At 37.2% G+C, this 18,142-nt stretch overlaps 1 protein-coding gene across 2 annotated transcripts in view; it reads left to right on the forward strand.

Annotated features, from left to right (window-relative positions):
• ABCC4 (ATP binding cassette subfamily C member 4 (PEL blood group)) overlaps positions 1-18,142 on the forward strand; it is a 292,359-nt gene that overhangs the window by 259,633 nt on the left and 14,584 nt on the right. For both annotated transcript variants that reach the window (XM_058276501.1, XM_058276502.1), the window contains 3 exons: positions 5,319-5,408; positions 8,624-8,796; positions 9,224-9,329. In XM_058276501.1, the coding sequence (XP_058132484.1) occupies positions 5,319-5,408; positions 8,624-8,796; positions 9,224-9,329 (369 nt within the window). The remainder of the gene's footprint in view (positions 1-5,318; positions 5,409-8,623; positions 8,797-9,223; positions 9,330-18,142) is intronic.

The following is an 18,142-nucleotide window of genomic DNA, read 5'->3' on the forward strand; positions in this document are numbered from 1 at the left end:
CCCGGGGTTTGAACCGTGGACCTCCCATGTGGTAGGCAGCGCTCTATCTATTGGGCCAAGGCCACTTCCCATTTGGTCAGTTTTTTTATTTTGAAAGACTGAATTATTTATGTTTTTCCCCCCAAATACCCAAGTCTTAGCAATTAATCAAAGTCACTTTCGGAACGGTGACGTTCCGATTAAATGTCATGGGCTAATAAGTTTCAGTAGAATATACTGCAAATTTTACCTTGCCACAGCTAAGATCCCTTTATCTTTACAAGATCTGAGTGGCTGCAGAGGTGGAGGAAAGTCTGTTGGTTTGTTACTTGAAGTTCCACAGGACTTGTCTGTAGCACAGAAAGTGTCCTTCCCTTCGTCCCTAATGTGAATGGGAAGCAGTGTTGCTTGTGTCTACACTGTCCTGGTTTAGCAAACCCAGGAAGTTGGACAAATGGAAACAGGGTGCTGTTTCTTGAAGGTGAACCAGGCCTGCATCTTCCCTGGCCTCTTGCTTGCTTTGATCCTGAGACTGAGAGAGCTGACATGGTCTCTTCTGTTCCCGACTCATCCCCTTAGCTTACAGTTCAAGGTTCAAGGTTCTCTGTCACACTTGACCCCCGCCAAGAGCCATTTAGAATCAGGTGCAAAGTAATAGCATCAACGACTGATTAGGAAAAGGACAAGGAGTGGTGGCCTGTGCAGTCAGGGAGTGAGTGCAGCTTTAACAAACACTCTGGTGTCTTAAGAATAGAGTTCTCGATTTGCACACAAAATTTTAGGAACAAGCAAAAAGCAAAAACACTTTGTAAATAATTTCAGGAACTGATAATTCACCTTAAACAGAACAGGGATCCGGCATTGACACTTCCTTTATGCTCGTCACCTAAAGTGGTTAAATGCACCCCCACCCCCACCAAGAGAACACCAAGGTGAGATGATGTTCCAGGACTAGCTTGCTTATCTGAAGGATCTGGAAAGATGGGTTTCAAAACTTTTTTGGATGGATTCTCTACAAGTAGAGCCTCTATCCTCTTGGCACAAAGAAAATGTTTTCAACTGAAGAGTAATTCCATGCAAATTCAGTATTTATGGCAGCACCCTAAGGGTTGGCACAGATCAACAGCTATAATCCCTATCATGATTGAACAGATTCATTTCTTATATTTAGTAGGGGTTTTTTGCTTGTTTTTGGTATCAAAGCCAAAAAAAACTAGGTGGTTTTTTTTTAAACTATCCACTCAGCTCTTTTTGTATTTCTGTTCTGACGCTTCTTCAGTAGGATGAAAAAGTTAACCAGAACAGTGCTTCTTTAAGACTTTTTTTTTATCACCTGGTTTTCTTTTCTTTTCTTCTTTTTGAGAACAAAACTCAAAGAGAAAGAGGTGGGTATGCTGTTACTAGTAAAGAGCTGCAATTGGATTCTAGCCTAATATAGCCTATCCTTTGTTTGTCTACACTGAAGTCTTCATTAAAGCCCATGGAACTGTTCCCTGGAGCTGGTGACCTTTTTTGTATCTAAAGAGGACTTTACATGGACTTAAATTCTTTTTGCTTTGTGGGCGAACAATGTTCTTTTCTTCTGAAAATGGATGATGATCGGTTCATTCAGAGCCTACAGGATTAATAGGGGCAAAAAAAGGAAACCAAGATTTAAAGTGACTTCAGGTGATTCCCTCATTTTTTAATAGGGAGATGAACTGTGTTTAATAAAGGCCTTCAGGATTTGAAAATGTAAATGCAGCTCTTACTACATCAGGGAACAGCCATGGTAGCTCCTCTTGAGTTTAGCTTTCGGTGAGGGAAGTTTTCTGATTTGGAACCCCAAAAGATTAGGGTAAAGTAGTGTTTTTGCTTCATCTTGCTAGCCTGTAACCACCGGTACGGTTTTTATCTTGGTCCTAGATTATTTTAAGTGTCTGAAGGTTGTGGGCAGGGTTTCTTTTTGAGATAATGAGAAGCAGGACTTCTAGTAGAATATATAAAAGGTCTAGGTAAGACTGTAGTTTACAGTCTTGCATTTGTTTTGAGGGATTATCAATTTTTAATGCATTAAATGCTTTGATTCAAAGTGGCTGTTTTGGGAGTACTCCTCTATTACAAATTTATGTTATATTGGAAAGGAAAAAAATACTCCTGAATAAAGCACAAAGAATTATTTTAAGTGTATAAACCTTAAACCATGATGAAAAACAGGTTTGATACTAATGCTCCATTTAAAAATATTGCACTGAACAAGGGCATTTGTTTTCCTAACTGTATTGTGCCAGATAACTGTGGAGGCTAAAATAAAACTCTTATTAAATGAGGTTTAATTGTGTACTGTCAGAAAAAAATATACTCAGTCTAATAAATTTTGTATATATTTACATGGAGGTTGTATGTCCAACCATAAATCCCTACACTGAAATGTTCTGCCTGCGAACATTTTTATAACACTTATTTATTTATAAGATTAGTTTTATTAACTTCATTGCAAGGAGGGGGATACTTTAATAATATCTATCAGAAATAATAATTAATTTGACCCTTTATCTGGTTTTGCAGTATGTGTCTACCGTGTGCACTTTTATTACCACTTGAAGATAATATAATAGCTTCTTATTTGGCAAGTGGATGAAAGTGAAATGAATAGAAACCAAAATGAACACCATTTATAAAATATACATTGACATATTAAAACAGACATTGTTAACAAATTGCCTGCTGGTTCTAAAGAAAAATATAGCTTCAGTCAGTTAATATTTTATTAAATCATTCTCCTTATTCAAGTTTTGATTGAAAACTTATTATGGAATATATATTTGGCATGTCATAACAAAGAAAAATATTTTTATTTGCTAAACTATTTTCTTCCATCTAATACTACTTAAGAGACATAGTATTTGCCTAATATTTTCTTTATATTAAGTGTGTACCTTATTGTGATGATAAATACTTAAAATTTGTCTTTTTATGAAAATCAAGAGTAATTTGGTGATAATTAGCTACACCGCCTTCAGGCATACCGAGTATTTGTGTCAATGTTTAAAACAAAAGATAGAACAGCTGCAGATGTTTTTCAGGGGCTCAGTAGTATGCTACCCATCATTTTGCAAAGAATAGCATATTAGTCCCCCAATCCTTGGAAATGTTCATCCGTTTCAAGACCATTCCTACAGAGTAGATGTTGAGAGGGAGGTGACATAGAAGGCCCTGATTATGATATAGGTGCCTGGACTTGAAATGCGTATTTCTGTGCATGTTCTTTTTTTTTTGAACCACCAAAACCACTGTCACCAAATCTCCTGTTACTGTGAACCCTTCCATCACTTGACAAAGAAGGTAGTTCCATCTTTAAAAAGCAAAACAATCTTTTGATCAGCTAAGCTAATACCTCTCTATTAAATATATTTTGAAAATCCAGATGGATCCTTAATCAAACTCTAGGCCAGTTATTGAGTGTGATTTGAAAAATTCAGGTAATAGAAACTGTGTTGCACAAGGAAATAGCCCTGTCATTAATAAAGGCAAAGAGACCACCCCTCACTTCTCCAAATAAGCTAAAAGCTGAGTCCTTAATTGCCTTCTTTTGGCCTCCTCCTCTCCTCAAAAACCAGTCAAACCTCAGAGGGTCTCTGTTGTAGCCTGTGGGTGGAACACTGTTCAAAGGTGGGAGATTTTGTGTGGGGGTGGGAGGAACATCAATTATTAGTAAGGAATGATGGGTACCAGCCAGTCCTCACCTGGCCACATTGTTTCTGCAAAGCTGGTATAGGAGGAGAAATCACCTGGCTTGTTGGAATCTTAGAGTTGATAATTACAAAGAAAAGATAAAAGTTAAAAAAGGAAACCTGAGCTAAGTGGAGTGATGATTAGTCCCCTGACAATGAACTCTCAACCGTTGCTTAGATAACTGTTGGTTTATTTTAGTCTTTGACTTTAAATTCAGTTCTCAGGACTTTTGAGTTCAATTGAGTAATTATTTCGAAACATCATGTGACCACTGATTTTCAGTGCTTTCAGGGCATCTCAGCCACTTAATCAACTTTGTGCAAATACAAAATGTCTTTTTAATTTTTGAATTTTGCATAGGGAAACTTTTTGGTGGCATGCCATCTGCTTTCTACATCCGTTGCTTCCTCATGGGTCTTAAAACTTAGACAATAGAGAAAGATACAGAAGGCTTCATGGTCATTCTTCATGGCTGGAGAAAAGAGAAGTTTACCTTCTTAATCTTTCTTCTCAGTCTTTTGAGAAGTGAGGACGAACAGTCTCCCTCCAAGGCAAAGCAAGTTTCAAGGCTTATGATTCATTTGAGTAATTCTTGGATACCATACTGTAAAGTCCTATCTTCTCATACTCACATTCGTGCATTCCACTGTCCTGCTACCTTCACTGAAAGTAATTGGACTCTTTTCTGCTGTCCATATCCTTAGATGGCCTGGCTTACTGGTGTCTCCCAGATGACTCTAGTCTAGAAGTTTCTAGAAGAAAACTTTTATAGGGCATTAGATAAGCTCAATTTACAAGATTCAATCCTGGAGCCCAGGAGGCATATATTTCAAGAATATTTTAATCGTGAGCTCCTTCTGAAGCAGATGAATAGGAAGAACTATTTACACTAAAATAATTTTATTAGGATACTCTTCCCAATGAACTTCATGTTATCCTGCCCTTGTGGTTAATAATGAGGTTCTGTGATGCATGTAACTCTGCTACACAGACAAGATAATGTGGGCATTAACTGATGGGAAAATCAGAGGCAATTTCTTCATGAAGAGAGATGCCACTGGCCCCATGAGTTCATATCCAAACACTTTGGACCAAGAACTCAATATCCCATTTGCATGCATACAGAGATTCCCAATCCCAGAACGCTGTTTCACTAAGGGGGAAAAATTCCTAATTTATCATTCAGTGCAAACATTATGAAAATATTTAACTTTGAAGCACAAGCTTTGAGGCACAACCTTCAACTAATCATGCTATTGGTATTTTCCAGCATCACCCCAAGATTGACAATTTCTATAGCTCTCTTAAAGCAAAGTTTCTCAAATACTTATATCCTTGTTTTTCCTGTTTAAGCAATAGTCCCAAGAAGGCATTTTAAAAAATCAAACCTTTTTCTTCTTCAGTAGTTTCTTTTGTTTAGTGTTCAGTGGTCTGGGAAGATATTTTGAAGCAGGCCTTGTACAATGGGAAATTAATGGAGAAATTGTAAATAAGCATTTACAATCTTACAATGAATGATTATAGTGAATTTTGTTTTTTTTGTGTTTTAATTTTATTTGGGAAGTTACCATTGGGAAAAAATGAAAATAACTACAATAATAACATTAATTATTTGGGGCATTTAGGAACCTGTCTTATTCACTGGAACAATGAGGAAAAACCTGGATCCCTTTAATGAACACACAGATGAGGAACTGTGGAATGCCTTAAAAGAGGTAACTTGTCATTATCTTTAATTTGTTAGCATTGGTATGCATATGTACATTTATAACATTACAGGTAATTAAGGGGAGCTTACTGCTGTAACTACGTTCACCAACATGGATTTCATGGACGCATTTCAGCTGTGCTTGTGATGACAATGAAAGCTAGCAATAAAATGCCTCATTTTCATTTTCACTTTCTTCCTAGAATTCAACGTAACTAGATACATTATCTTGCTTGTCCCCAGCACAGTACTAACCTAGGAGTCATTTGTGGGTACACATTTTACTAGTGACTGGGTTACCCTGCAGTTCATTTTACTCCTCTGTTCTTAGGGAACATCTATTCAGTGGGGACAATAATAGTTTTTCGTGACGACCTAAAAGGTAAATGAGATCGTAAGTATGAAATGCTTTGCAGTTTTATGAGAAAGTGTGTTTAAATGTAAATTATACTGTTAGAATATAATCATGATGATTTGATTGGCAGCATGTCATTTTTAATGCTGCAAAGTGAATGCAGGTAGCAGAACCCTGGAGCTTTTGCTTAGCTTTTATACCATGTTCATTTCTAGAGGATTTTCTGTTATTTGTGTACTGGTTCCCTTTGGACTAGTTCTTTGAATTTCCTCATCCATACATGGAAAGGATTTTGACTGGTAAGGTGCTGTTAATTTGTATATTTTAACATTAATTATTTTGTGTATTTGTCCTACTTCTGCAAATTAATTCCAAGCTGTTTGATGGCAGAAACCATAACTTAGACTTCTAATCCCTCATAGGACCTAATTCAGTGTTTTGCTTTTAGTAAGCACTTAATAAATATGTATTGAGCATTTGATATATCTCTTTATTTCAGAAAAGTGGGGCTTATTCCTTTTTAAAAAAAAATAATTAGTAGGAATCATAGCAATCAATTCTTTAGCACTGTTGCTGTTTTGAGTCAGTGTGTCATTGTCATCCTTCCAGGGATGGTGCTTTAGTTTACAGATGAGCATCGACTTGGAGCTACCACATTGAGAGACAGCGCATACCAGTAATTCTTGTTTTTTTGGAGGCATGTCAGCACATTTTTTACACATCCTTCTTGCTTTCCAGCAACTGTAGGGATTTTATTGTCCTAAATTGGGCCTATTGCTATACCACCTTCTACTTGAAAAGTGATTGACTTAGGATTTCATTTAAGTTTGTGAGTCTTTCCACAGTGAAATTCTAGGAGAGAAGAGGAGGGAGAACAGTTAACCATCAAATGTAAAGAGAGATTAGATGATCCATTGCTGTTGAACTCACAGCATAAATTTAATAGTAAACTTGTGACACACCTTAAAAGAACAGGAATTACTGGTAAATTATTTTCCTATTTGTTTTAGAGCTTGAGATTTTTCTTCATAGACTCTCAGACAGTAAAATTGCTCTAGAAATTGTTCCGTGGACATGAAGAAATAAGAATATGTTAAGTGGGAGATAGTCCTATCAAAATCTACCTTAAAACTTGGCTCTAATTATGCTTATTTCATCTGTAATAGCCAAAAATTAAAATAAAATTTAGTAGCTTCTCACACTTTTAATTAGTCCCATCATCTGGGCTGTAGACCTGAATATCTTTCATAAAAGAATAATAGTAAGCTTTTGACCTTATAACGGAGAGGGCCTAACTAAGCTGAGATCTTCTTTTTATATTTCTCAGTCCAGGGTCTTGCAGCATGATCCAAAGCTTACACTTCAGATTCTGTATAACTTCCTACCTTTCATTTTAACACTAAAGACTAATCCACATTTAATACTAACTCAGAATACCTGTTTCTTGGTCATGAGCACAACTCGACATCACATTCATAGAAGTGCTTTGTTATTTAGGATAAATGTTAAGAAAATGTTGCCTGTGTACCCTTTTAGGTTCTTGTTATTTGATATTGTAATTGCAACATACCTGCTTATTGTCATCATTCATCAACCTGTTGATTTTTTAATATGAGGTTTATTGCTGAGTTTGACTCTTGTGCTATATTTTTCCAAAACAAATATCCATTGAACTGAGCCACCACCATCTTGGGTGGTGAAGAGATTTTTTTTCAATTTATAACTATAAATTTTATAATGGTAGATTAATATAAATACTATTTATCCTTATAGCCTGGGAACAATAAAACGTTGCGCCTTATTTTTCCTAATTTTTCATTCTTTGCAAAGCATTTTTGAGAGTGATGTAAATGCATTTGACTAGTCCAGCACTGTGGGATTAAACTTCAGAAAGGACCATCCCAAAATGACTTTATAGGTTTATGAATATATAAAATCAAGTTTACCATTGTTTATATTGTATTTCTTTAACTTTTCAAATTGATTAAAACCTTAAAAAATAGTGAAATGCCAGTAAGACATCTTTAGAGTTATAATTTTATTTTTTAATTTTCCCTTTAGTGAACTAGTTCCTATGCAGAGTATACTTTGTAAAATTTGATTCAACCATAAAAGATCCTCTTTAACTTTTCTATAAAGATTGTATTAGAAAAAATTGCTTCATTTTCAAGAGTCTTCCTTGACTCCCTGGAAAGCATTCTTAGTGGATGTCATCTGGTGAGAAGGGAGTTTAGGTGATGGGGAGCACTAAGATTTTTTTTAATCAACTTTATTGAGGTGTAATTTACATACCAGAAAATTCACGCGTTACAAGTTTGATTCAATGGCTTGGGTAAATTTATAGAGTTGTGCAACTATTACCGTAATCCAGTTTTGTAACATCTCCATAATCCCCCAAAATTCCCTTGTGTCCATTTACATTCCAGTCCTATGCAAATGATACTCTACTTTTTGTCTCTATAAAATTCCTGCACTTACTTTCAACTGAAAATTAAGACAGACATTTTTTATTTTTTCTACATTTTACTTTGAGAATAATTTTATTTATCATACTGTATTTCATAAGGAAATTGGCACAGGCGATGTTAACTTGTGATCCAGCATGAACAGACTTGTGTTTACTGGTGGTGACAAAGAAACACTTGGTTCCCATTGAGTTTATTCTATTAAGTCAGAATCTTTCTGTGCTGAGTTGACTCTACCATCTTTCTCAATTAGCATTAACTGGGAGTAACTCTCACAATGAAGCGGCTGTACACATAAGATACATCTACCAGCAGAAAGGACTTCAAAGCTCTCATGACTGAGACATGTCTATTTCAGTAGCAGTTTGCTTAGGAAAATCATTCTTCTTTCTACATCCACAGGTACAACTTAAAGAAACAATAGAAGATCTTCCTGGTAAAATGGATACTGAATTAGCAGAATCAGGATCAAATTTTAGTGTTGGACAGAGACAGTTGGTGTGCCTTGCCAGGGCTATTCTCAGGAAAAATCGGATATTGATTATTGATGAAGCAACAGCAAATGTGGATCCAAGGTACCCAGCTGAGGTCCATGTAACACTGAACCATAATTTTAAATGTGGTAAACGGGAAGCATTGTATGATGCTTAGAAATGTTTCTAAGTGGTCTTTTTGCTCCTAAGATATGTCTTAATAACATTAGTTTTTGTAAACAGGAAGATACCAACACATGTACAATGTTAATAATATTAGTAGGCATCCTAAGGGAGATCAGTTGCTGAATTCAGCTCCTGATGGTTCCACGCAATATGGCAGGAAAAATAATTTCTGTTGTTTTATGGAAAACATTAAAATGTCTAAATAGACATTTTACACTTATTTTTTTTAAACAAGATGCTGTCTTAAGTGTTAAACATTGTTAAAATATCATATGTTCTTTTAACTCTTCTTAAGTCTGCTCTGTCCATCTTTACTAACTAAATTCAACTTGTTTGATCCCAGAACTGATGAGTTAATACAAAAAAAAATCCGTGAGAAGTTTGCCCAGTGCACTGTGCTGACCATTGCCCACAGGTTGAACACCATAATCGACAGCGACAAGATAATGGTAAGAACAGCACCTGTGGAAAGCCGGCTGTTTCAGTTTATTTGTGTTCATGTTTTCAGCTGTGTTTTTGTCTCTTCCATTTTTTTTTTTTTTCCTCTACCTTAAACATGTAGGGGACAACTTTTGAAATTCACTTTTGGTGTTATATCTCTCTCTTGTCAATCATTTGTATGAACCAAGTGCCCTTGATTTGAAAACGTTGATTACCTTCTTATCCATCAGTGAGAAATAACGGATGCGAGTTTCCCAAATATAACCAGGAAATTCACACATGGTGGCAAGCTACTTATGCTAACAAATGCTTTATCCTTCCTGGTAAAACATGATAGAAATCCCCAATAAATTAATTTTCTGTTATTTTCTTCTCTCATTTCTGACAATAGCTATCAAGGCCTTCACCACCACCTATTCAGTACTATTAAATAATATATTCTTGACATCTCTTCACATATTAAAAGTTTGTTTGAATTGCCATATTTCTCTAAGATGGCCAACTGTGAAAATATTTCAGATCTAAATGACAGTTTGTACTGATGAGCTTCATACTGCAGTCAGGTTGACTGTGTCATATTTGTTTCAGCATTTTGGATTTCCTTACTAAAAAAATTCACCAATCACTTAAGCAGTCAGGAAATTGTTGGGTCAGGTAGCAGAATTTCTCAGCTGTTGGGACATTCACAAGATGTCTTTTGGAGGGGATTTCATGAGAAGATCCACAGTAAGTCATTTTCACAAAGGGCCAAATCAGAAAATTATCATAAACTATTTCAACAGAAAGGACTGAATATAGGATATTCATTACATAGGCATTGGAATGCTGAAACTCTGGGGTAACAATTTTAAGAAGCAGCTACTATTCCCTAAGACTGAGCTCCAGAAGCTAGGAACTCAGAAGAGAGACCCTAGAGTTGATACTCAGACTTCCAAGGAGATGGAGTTCAATGATGCTGGTTCTAGGTGTGCTAAAGGAAGATGGAGGCTGGAACTAAGTGCCACCGCTGGGTGACACTGCGAGAAGCAGAAAACAGGAAGGAAGACCATTTACTCTTTTTTTTTTTTTTTACAGCCTAAGACCTTTTTCTTTGTCTGTTATAGAGCAGAAAATAAATTATAACTCTTGGAAATCCTACCTTCCTAATTACCCTGTTAGTATGACCTGACAGCCAACTGGCAAAAAAGTATCTGAAATGTGTTTTGCAGAGACCTCACCCCAGATCTCAGATCAGACTATAGATAGATTTGGGGATGAGAGACTGTAGATAAATAATTGGTAAATCTCTTAGACAGCAGATCCAGGGTCTGTACACCTCAGAGTCGCTAAGCTTTAATCTCTGGATATCTGACCAGTATCATTCTTCCAGATTTGATTGATTCTACCTTCCTTCTGGTATTTTCTGCCCAGTTGCTACTGATGATCCCATCCGTCAGTTCATGTGAAATAGGGCAGGCGGTCCTAAATAGCATCTTACTTCCACAATGAATTCCTTTCTTCCTTTTCTTCCTTTCATCCTCCTACCTTCCTCCTCCCTCTATTTTTTTTTTCCTTTTCTTTTCTTGCTCTCTCAGTTTTAATCAATCTTATGAGGTGGCTTTATAAAATGGTAACAGAATCATCCTCAAAGGGAGAATCTCTTGTTGGAATTGCCAGTTATTTTCAGGTTAACTCTGGCTTGGGCCGGTTTCCATCCATATTGTGGATGCTAACAGTCGTCAGTAGACACTGATAGGGATGCTCTGATTGATGACAAAGAAGGAAATGGGTAAAAGAAGACCTCATAATGCATGAGAGGCAGCAGATGGAGTTTACACGGTGATTTTTAGTAGTTCAGACTAAACAGGTTTATAAATGATCTATAATATCCAAACTTCTTTTTGTACAATGATAATGGGGCTGTCTCTTTTGATTTCTTGGGCAGTTTGTAGCACAGTACCTCCCACCCTGCCTCACATGAATTGTTAGGTGGGATCCTCAGTGGGGACATTTGGGAAGACCCCAGACTGTCAGCATTGAAGCAGTACCTTTAACCCTGTCACTCCCATGAGCTGGATGTGGAGCAGTTAAACAACAGGAGAGGGGCATTCCCAACCAAAAGGCTGTTTTAAGCTCCAAGCTGGTCTTCTGAAGAGGAGCATAGCAGGTCATTTTAGGAGACTTTTGTGAATGACAGTGTGATGTTCCAAGATTGCAGACTCCCTAGATTCCACAAGCATTGTTTAGAGCACATCCTTAGCTCTTCATTTTATCTTTCTGGTATGTATTCTTGAGTGTTATTTGGAAAAATAATCTTTCTTTTCCACTTTACCTGTCGTTCTATTGCCATTTTTCCATATTGTATTTCACAGACAGTTGAAGAAAATTCCTGCTTCCACACTAAATAAATGATGCTATGAAATTTATCTGTTTGAAGCACTTTATGTGGCTTTGGATCTACCAGCAGAAAGATGACTTGATCTCTAGTTCAGTTGGGGCTCACACAAAATAAAATAGATGCCCCTGAATGTACCACATAGATTTAATTTTCCTTTTTGTTTTTATAACCTTGATAATAGCAACTTCTTTTTATTACCTAATGCTTAGAAATTCTGTTACATTGCAATATATGATTGGTTAGGGTGCCAGCAAGGAAGGATGTAATTTAGCAGAATTATCAGCTGTTCACTTCTAAATCTAATCAATCAGCATTGACCATAGACATGATCATCTAGTTCCTGAGTATTCCCTTAACCACTCAGCTTTGTTGCCATTATGAAAATGTACCAATTTATTTGATGGTCTACTTTCCATTATCTCCAGGTAAATTTCTAGAGCCTCAGATTTTTCTCTCTTGATCAGGGCTCTTGTCCAGATCCTTATACATGGTTTACAGGCAATTTATAATCTGGCCCTTCCCTTCCTCTTTAGCCTTGTCCCACTCTGGTCTCCCTCTTCACTTCATAGTTAAAGCCAAATGCAGTATCCATGTGCTCCTAAAAATCATGCACTCTTTCTCAACTGGATGTCGGTAGTTTAGACTGAGGTGCTAGCAGCAGGGCTGGAGTAAATAAAGTAGAGCCATGTGCACTCTGGATTGAATGTGGGATACAAGGAAGGAGGGAGCAGTCAGTGCTGGCTTCTAGATATCCCTCCTGAGTGTCTGAATGAATAGGGAAGATTTGGGTATAGATTCAGAGAAGGGAAATGCAGGGGTTCTCTATTGAGTGTGTTGCCTTTAAGATAACATTAGACTTTGTTTTCAGTGGTGGGCCTTGCATTCTAACGTGGAGCTGCTGCTCCCATCCCCACTGCAGTGCTGGGATGTCTTCCATTTAGGGCCCATTGGCCCCAGGGTCACCAGCGACGTCACTGGAAGATGTGTACTTGGCCACTTGGCTGGTTTCTTTTGCTGGCTCAGGGGACCCAAAAGACATTATACTTTCTGACTTTGGAGATGGTGAATTGTCTCATGTGCTCCATCTGCCCCAATTTTAAACCTTGTATTTTAGAGCTTCTGATAATCAGCTGGCTAAGTAATGTTCAGAGAAATACCCTAAATAATGTTCTTTTTCAGGTACTTGAGTTTTGAACAATTTTCTTCTTGCTTGCTTTAGAGAGATCTATTTCCTTTCCAGAAAACAAATGATTTTCTGTTCAGTGTTATTTTGAAAGCTTTAAGGACATAAAGACAAGTCAATCAGCTGCAAAGCCTTATGCTCCAGAGGCGGCCAGCCAGGCTCCGGGAGTGGCTGGGGAAGTGAGGATGCTAATGAAGGGCATGTGCAACAGCATTGTCATCATAAAGTCATGTAATTGCAAGTGCTTAAAGTGTAATAATTACATTTTGTTGCACTGGTGAATACTTCTCCACAAAGACGAATGGATATGGTTTTGTTTACTGTAAGTAAATCAAACAAAAGGCTTGTTGGGAAACAACTGTGACCTAATTAATAGCTTTGTTTATGTGCTGGCTCTCCAAAGGGATTTACCCAGTTTTGGTTCATTAAATGCCATTAATGGGTTAGGCTTAGAATTCTATTTTATAAAGATGTTCTCTCAAGTTTAACTTTATTAAACATGGTGTAGTCATAATGACAGCTAATTTTAATCGTTTGCTCAGTTGCCACAAAACAGTGGAGCAAAACAGACAAATTAGAAATCCTCTTTCTTCTAAAACCCACCAGTATCTCTACATAAAGATAGCATTTTTAAGTTTCAGTGGTTACTTGTGACCTGTTTTCTTTTCAGCCAGTAGCACAGCTTTTTCCTCTAATCCCTGCTCACCCCACTCCTTAAACACCCCTGGCTTCTTCCTAGTAGCAAGAGGAAGCAATGAATAAGAATATCTGCAGCTCTTCGAACAATACTGTCACCTACATTCCGAGTTTTCACCATCAGCAGTTAAAAGAATTCCTAGGAATAAGTTATGGCGATCCAGAACTAAGAAACTCATATTAATCTTTCCTGCTTATTGGCAATCTTATGGTTTTATAATCCTTACCTTTCTTCCTAAACTCAAACCTCTTTTTTAGTAAAGTTTTGCCAGAGAACACAAAAACTAGAAATTGTTGTAACATGCCCACCTGGAAAAGAACACACAAAAAAGTCAAAGCTAGCACTGCAGAAGAGAAAATGCTCCTTCAAAAAATATCCTAAGAGAATTAGCAGGGTTTTGAGGGGAGGGGGACCGAGGAGGAGGACTGATGTTAAGATACAGAGTGTACACTCTTTGGAAGAAAAAATATTCTATGAGAGCGGGATATATGCAATAGCAGGAGCTTTGTGGAGAGAAGAATCATTGATACTTCAAGACCAGGAGAATGGTTTTGAGTAAAACTTGCCGTAAGTAACTTGTCACTACAGAACTGTGAGAAGATCACAGGTACCAACTTATCAGTGAGGAAACCACTTCCAGGGTTGGATAAATGTTGCATGTACCAGGCAGACAGGCAGAAGCAGAACTCTGAAACTCAGATGCTCTGTCCCTACCCTTGTGGCAAAGTGGGAACTTGCTTTATTGAGGCTTATCACCATATTGAAAGCTATTCCGAGCATTAATTTTCATCAGGCGCTTCCTGCCCTCACCTCTCCCTGCAGCCACCTCATTGTCACTGAGGGCACCCCACCAATTAAAATGGATTAAATTATTTTGCAACTGGTCCACTTAATTTTTATATCTAGGACAGCGACTAGAAATATATGCAGATATGTAGGTCTGATAATGATATCTTCCACTGAACTTATATAACTGACTGACTCATCCAATATAATGTATTTTTCTTTAACCTACTAGAGAGCAGTACAGGATATCAGTTTGGCATTCCTGGAGCGATCCTGGGGCTGAGGAATTGCTGTGACACAGACTTTAATGTGTGGGTTAGTTTGCAGTTTAACTTGGCCGTGGAAAGGGTGGGAGTATAGTGGGAGATTGCAGGGGCTTTTTCTTAAGGATATGAAAGATATTAAAACTTCAAAATTAATCCTTAGAATATTTTTCTGTATGAAAAGAAAATTCAGAGTTGCATTAAATTACTTGTTCTAAAGTATGTAGAATCTTCGATCAAGTCAGTTAATGTAAAGGCTTAAGTCTGTAAAATTCGATTCCTGGCCTTTTCCTTCTCCATCCCAGCTCAGCTCTTGTCGAATCCTGTGTTTGTCGTGACAGTCCTGCCCACCTGCCCCTCCTGACTCTCCCTTCTCTCTGGCTGCACCTTCTTTTCTCTCTCTCCTCTGATACTTAATGTACGTACGTACGTCTCAAGCCTTTCTCCTTAGCTCTGCTCTTTCTCTCCCTCTCTCTTCCTCTATCCATAGCCTCTTAACACACACTGTTCTTGCCATCAACTTGATGCATATGGTCCTCCAACCCTGTAATCTCTACACCTCACACTATCTTGACCGGTTTTCCAATGCCAGCCACACTCCTTCCACCCTTGATCTCTCACACGCTCCTCTTTCATACTCACCCTGTAACCTTGCCAAGTGATACCACCATTGGACAATCACCCGGTTATGGCCTGAATTTAGTGTGTAGTAAACTTTCAATTAATATGTCTGGGGTGCCTGTTACCTGCCTTGTACAATGGCAGGGCCTAGAGAGACCTCAGTAAGATAATCCTGTCCTGAAGGAGTTGATAGGCTCAGCTCCAGACCTCCCAGCTCATGTTGTTTGCTGCATCTGGAATGACCACTATTGCCCTGTGCCGTCTCTGTGTGTCCAGTTCTGTCCATTCTTCAGGAATCAGTTTGGTGCTCTCTCCTTCCAGAAGCTCTTTCTCAGATTCTCTGACTAGAAAGAGTCTCTTCTGCCACTAAACTCTTGCTTTTTTTTTTTTTTTGCATTATAATCACTTGTGGATTTTTCTTCTCTCTCTTCTTTGAGTATAAGCTCCCTCAAGGCAGGAGCTGGGACTTACATGTCTTTGCCTCATCCACAGCAGCTAGTGTAATGATGTGAATGCAATAGTACATAGTAAGTGTTTGCTGAATACATTCAGGAATGAATGTTTACTTAAATTTCCTCCAATGTGTTTTGGCCATGTGTTACTTGCTCTTTATTAATCCTGAGTTTAATAAAATTGATTTTCTTTTTTCTGTGAGTACATATCAGGCACACAGTAAATGGTTTGAGCATTGGGTATGATAAAATTACAGTGGAAAATGGACAGCAGAAATGTTTTTATGTTCACAGGCATATTTTCTTAAATTATGTAAAGTTAATATGTTACCCAGATGAAAATGTGCCTCAGAAAATTGAGTATTTAAAATTCTCATCTGCCTTATTTTACTTTGATAATAATCTGACAGTGTTTTTTTCTGGACCTCACATGGAGAGGAACAAATACAGGTTGTACTCCCAACTTTATTATTACTGATGATGTAGCCTTGGGCAAGTTACTCATTTCTGTCCATGAGCTTCTTGACAGACTGTTCTTGTTCATCTTTGAATCTCCCATTCCTGTAACAGTGCTTTGGCAATAGATACTCACTTTAAAATTTATTAGATGGATGGAAGGATGCAAGGAGAGAAGGGTAGATGAAAGGAGGATGGATGGGAGAGGGGACGGAGAGAAAGAAGGGAGAGAGGAAGGGAGCTACATTGTCTACTCTGAGAATTAACAGTAATTGCTGTAAAGCACATGGCACAGTGAATGCTCAACACAAAGCAATTTTTATTTTTTCAAATTAAAGCGCTGTTTCAGTTATGGGATGATTTTCTTGATCTCATGGTAGCCATATTCTTCATGGTTCATTGCTTTCATACGCCAGGGCATCCTATCTTTGATACCTTGTGCATTTATCCATTTAGGGCTGTAATACTCCAGTTCATTTTAACATACTGGATTTTAATTCATATCAGAAGAGTGTTAGAGATTTATGTTATTTTACATTTTAAGAGTTATAGAAATTAAAATAAAAGTTCTAATGCATTAAAAAGTATTAAAACAAATTATTACAGTTCTGTCAACCCCAGTTTGAAGACTCCTATTATAAAACACAATGCACAGTCATTAAATGTTAACTAATACTCATAAGGCTCAAAAATTTTAATAAAATGATCTTTTTGTTATTTATACTGATAATCCTGTTGCTTTTTTTTCTTTTTTTTCTGTTGCTTTTTGAGAGCCATTATTTTTTTCTAGTCCTGGCCTTTTAGGTTCTGATCAGTTCTAAGAACTACTGGCCTTAGTTGTGTTCATGTGTTTCAGATAGTATGAGAGATGATGGAAATATTTGTTATTTACTCAAATTTTATGGAAGTTAGACAAGGACAAAATATTAGTAGTAATCTCTCTCCATTAAAAATTAGGTAAAGTCTTTCTAGCCAGAGAATTCACTTTCCAATAAGTTTGAAGTGGTGGCTTTAAAAGTTTACTTATTGCTTCTGCAGAGCAAAACTTGAGCATTCTATAAAATAATTTGATTCAGTTTTTACCAAGACTCTTGCATGAAAGAAACCTGTATTTTTTAATTGCATTTTTTTCTCTTTAACATCAGGAGAAGTGGTTATACTCTGTAATGCTATGCTTAAGTCAAATTACACATTTGGGGCATCTAAATTGGCATGCCAAATTATAGGACATTTTAATTATTACATGGATGTGACTGATTCATTTACTCTTGAAATCTTTTGAGAAAGCTGCCTTTAACAGTGATTCTCAGTAGTAAACAAAAGATTAACAGGAAAATGCCTTTTATGAGATTTAATAAATGTTTCTGATTAAATAAGATGGGATAGAATTAACTGCAATACGGCAATATGGAAAATCAGCCTCTGTCCTGCTTAGAGTTTCAGCATAGTCTCTTAAGATATATTTACTCCAAATGGAGAACTAAGTGCCACTTAACATTAGAACTGTTCTCCTAGGTACGTCATTTGGGCCAATTGTTTCAGATTCGTTCTTCCCTCTGGAACCATTAACCAAAGCCACTAATAAGTAGAAATGCAGAGTTAAGAGCCCCTTCCTCTCCCTTTCAATTTCCAGTGGACAGATTAATGAGCAATAAAATGGTTAAAAGGCAGGCAGCTAAAGAAAAAGGAAAAGAAGCAAGGAAAGATAATTGGGAAAACAGATACTTAGATCCTCAGCAATTCAGATTGGGCTGCCCCCATGTTCAGTGTTTGTGATCACTGAAATTTGGAGCTCAATTTCTTAATTGCTTCTTTAGTCTTATCCAAATAGAAAATTGGATTTCTAGAGATTTCTTCTGTGCAAAGCAATTACACTAAAGCTGCTTAGGCAGGGGCCCTTTTAACCAGCCTTCCACTATCAGAATAATATATCCAGAGCCGACTTTAGGATGCATCCTAACCCCTCTGGCAAGAGTTTGTCCCCTC

Source organism: Dasypus novemcinctus, chromosome 15 (assembly GCF_030445035.2).
Source record: "Dasypus novemcinctus isolate mDasNov1 chromosome 15, mDasNov1.1.hap2, whole genome shotgun sequence".
In the NCBI taxonomy this organism is placed as follows: Eukaryota; Metazoa; Chordata; class Mammalia; order Cingulata; family Dasypodidae; genus Dasypus; species Dasypus novemcinctus.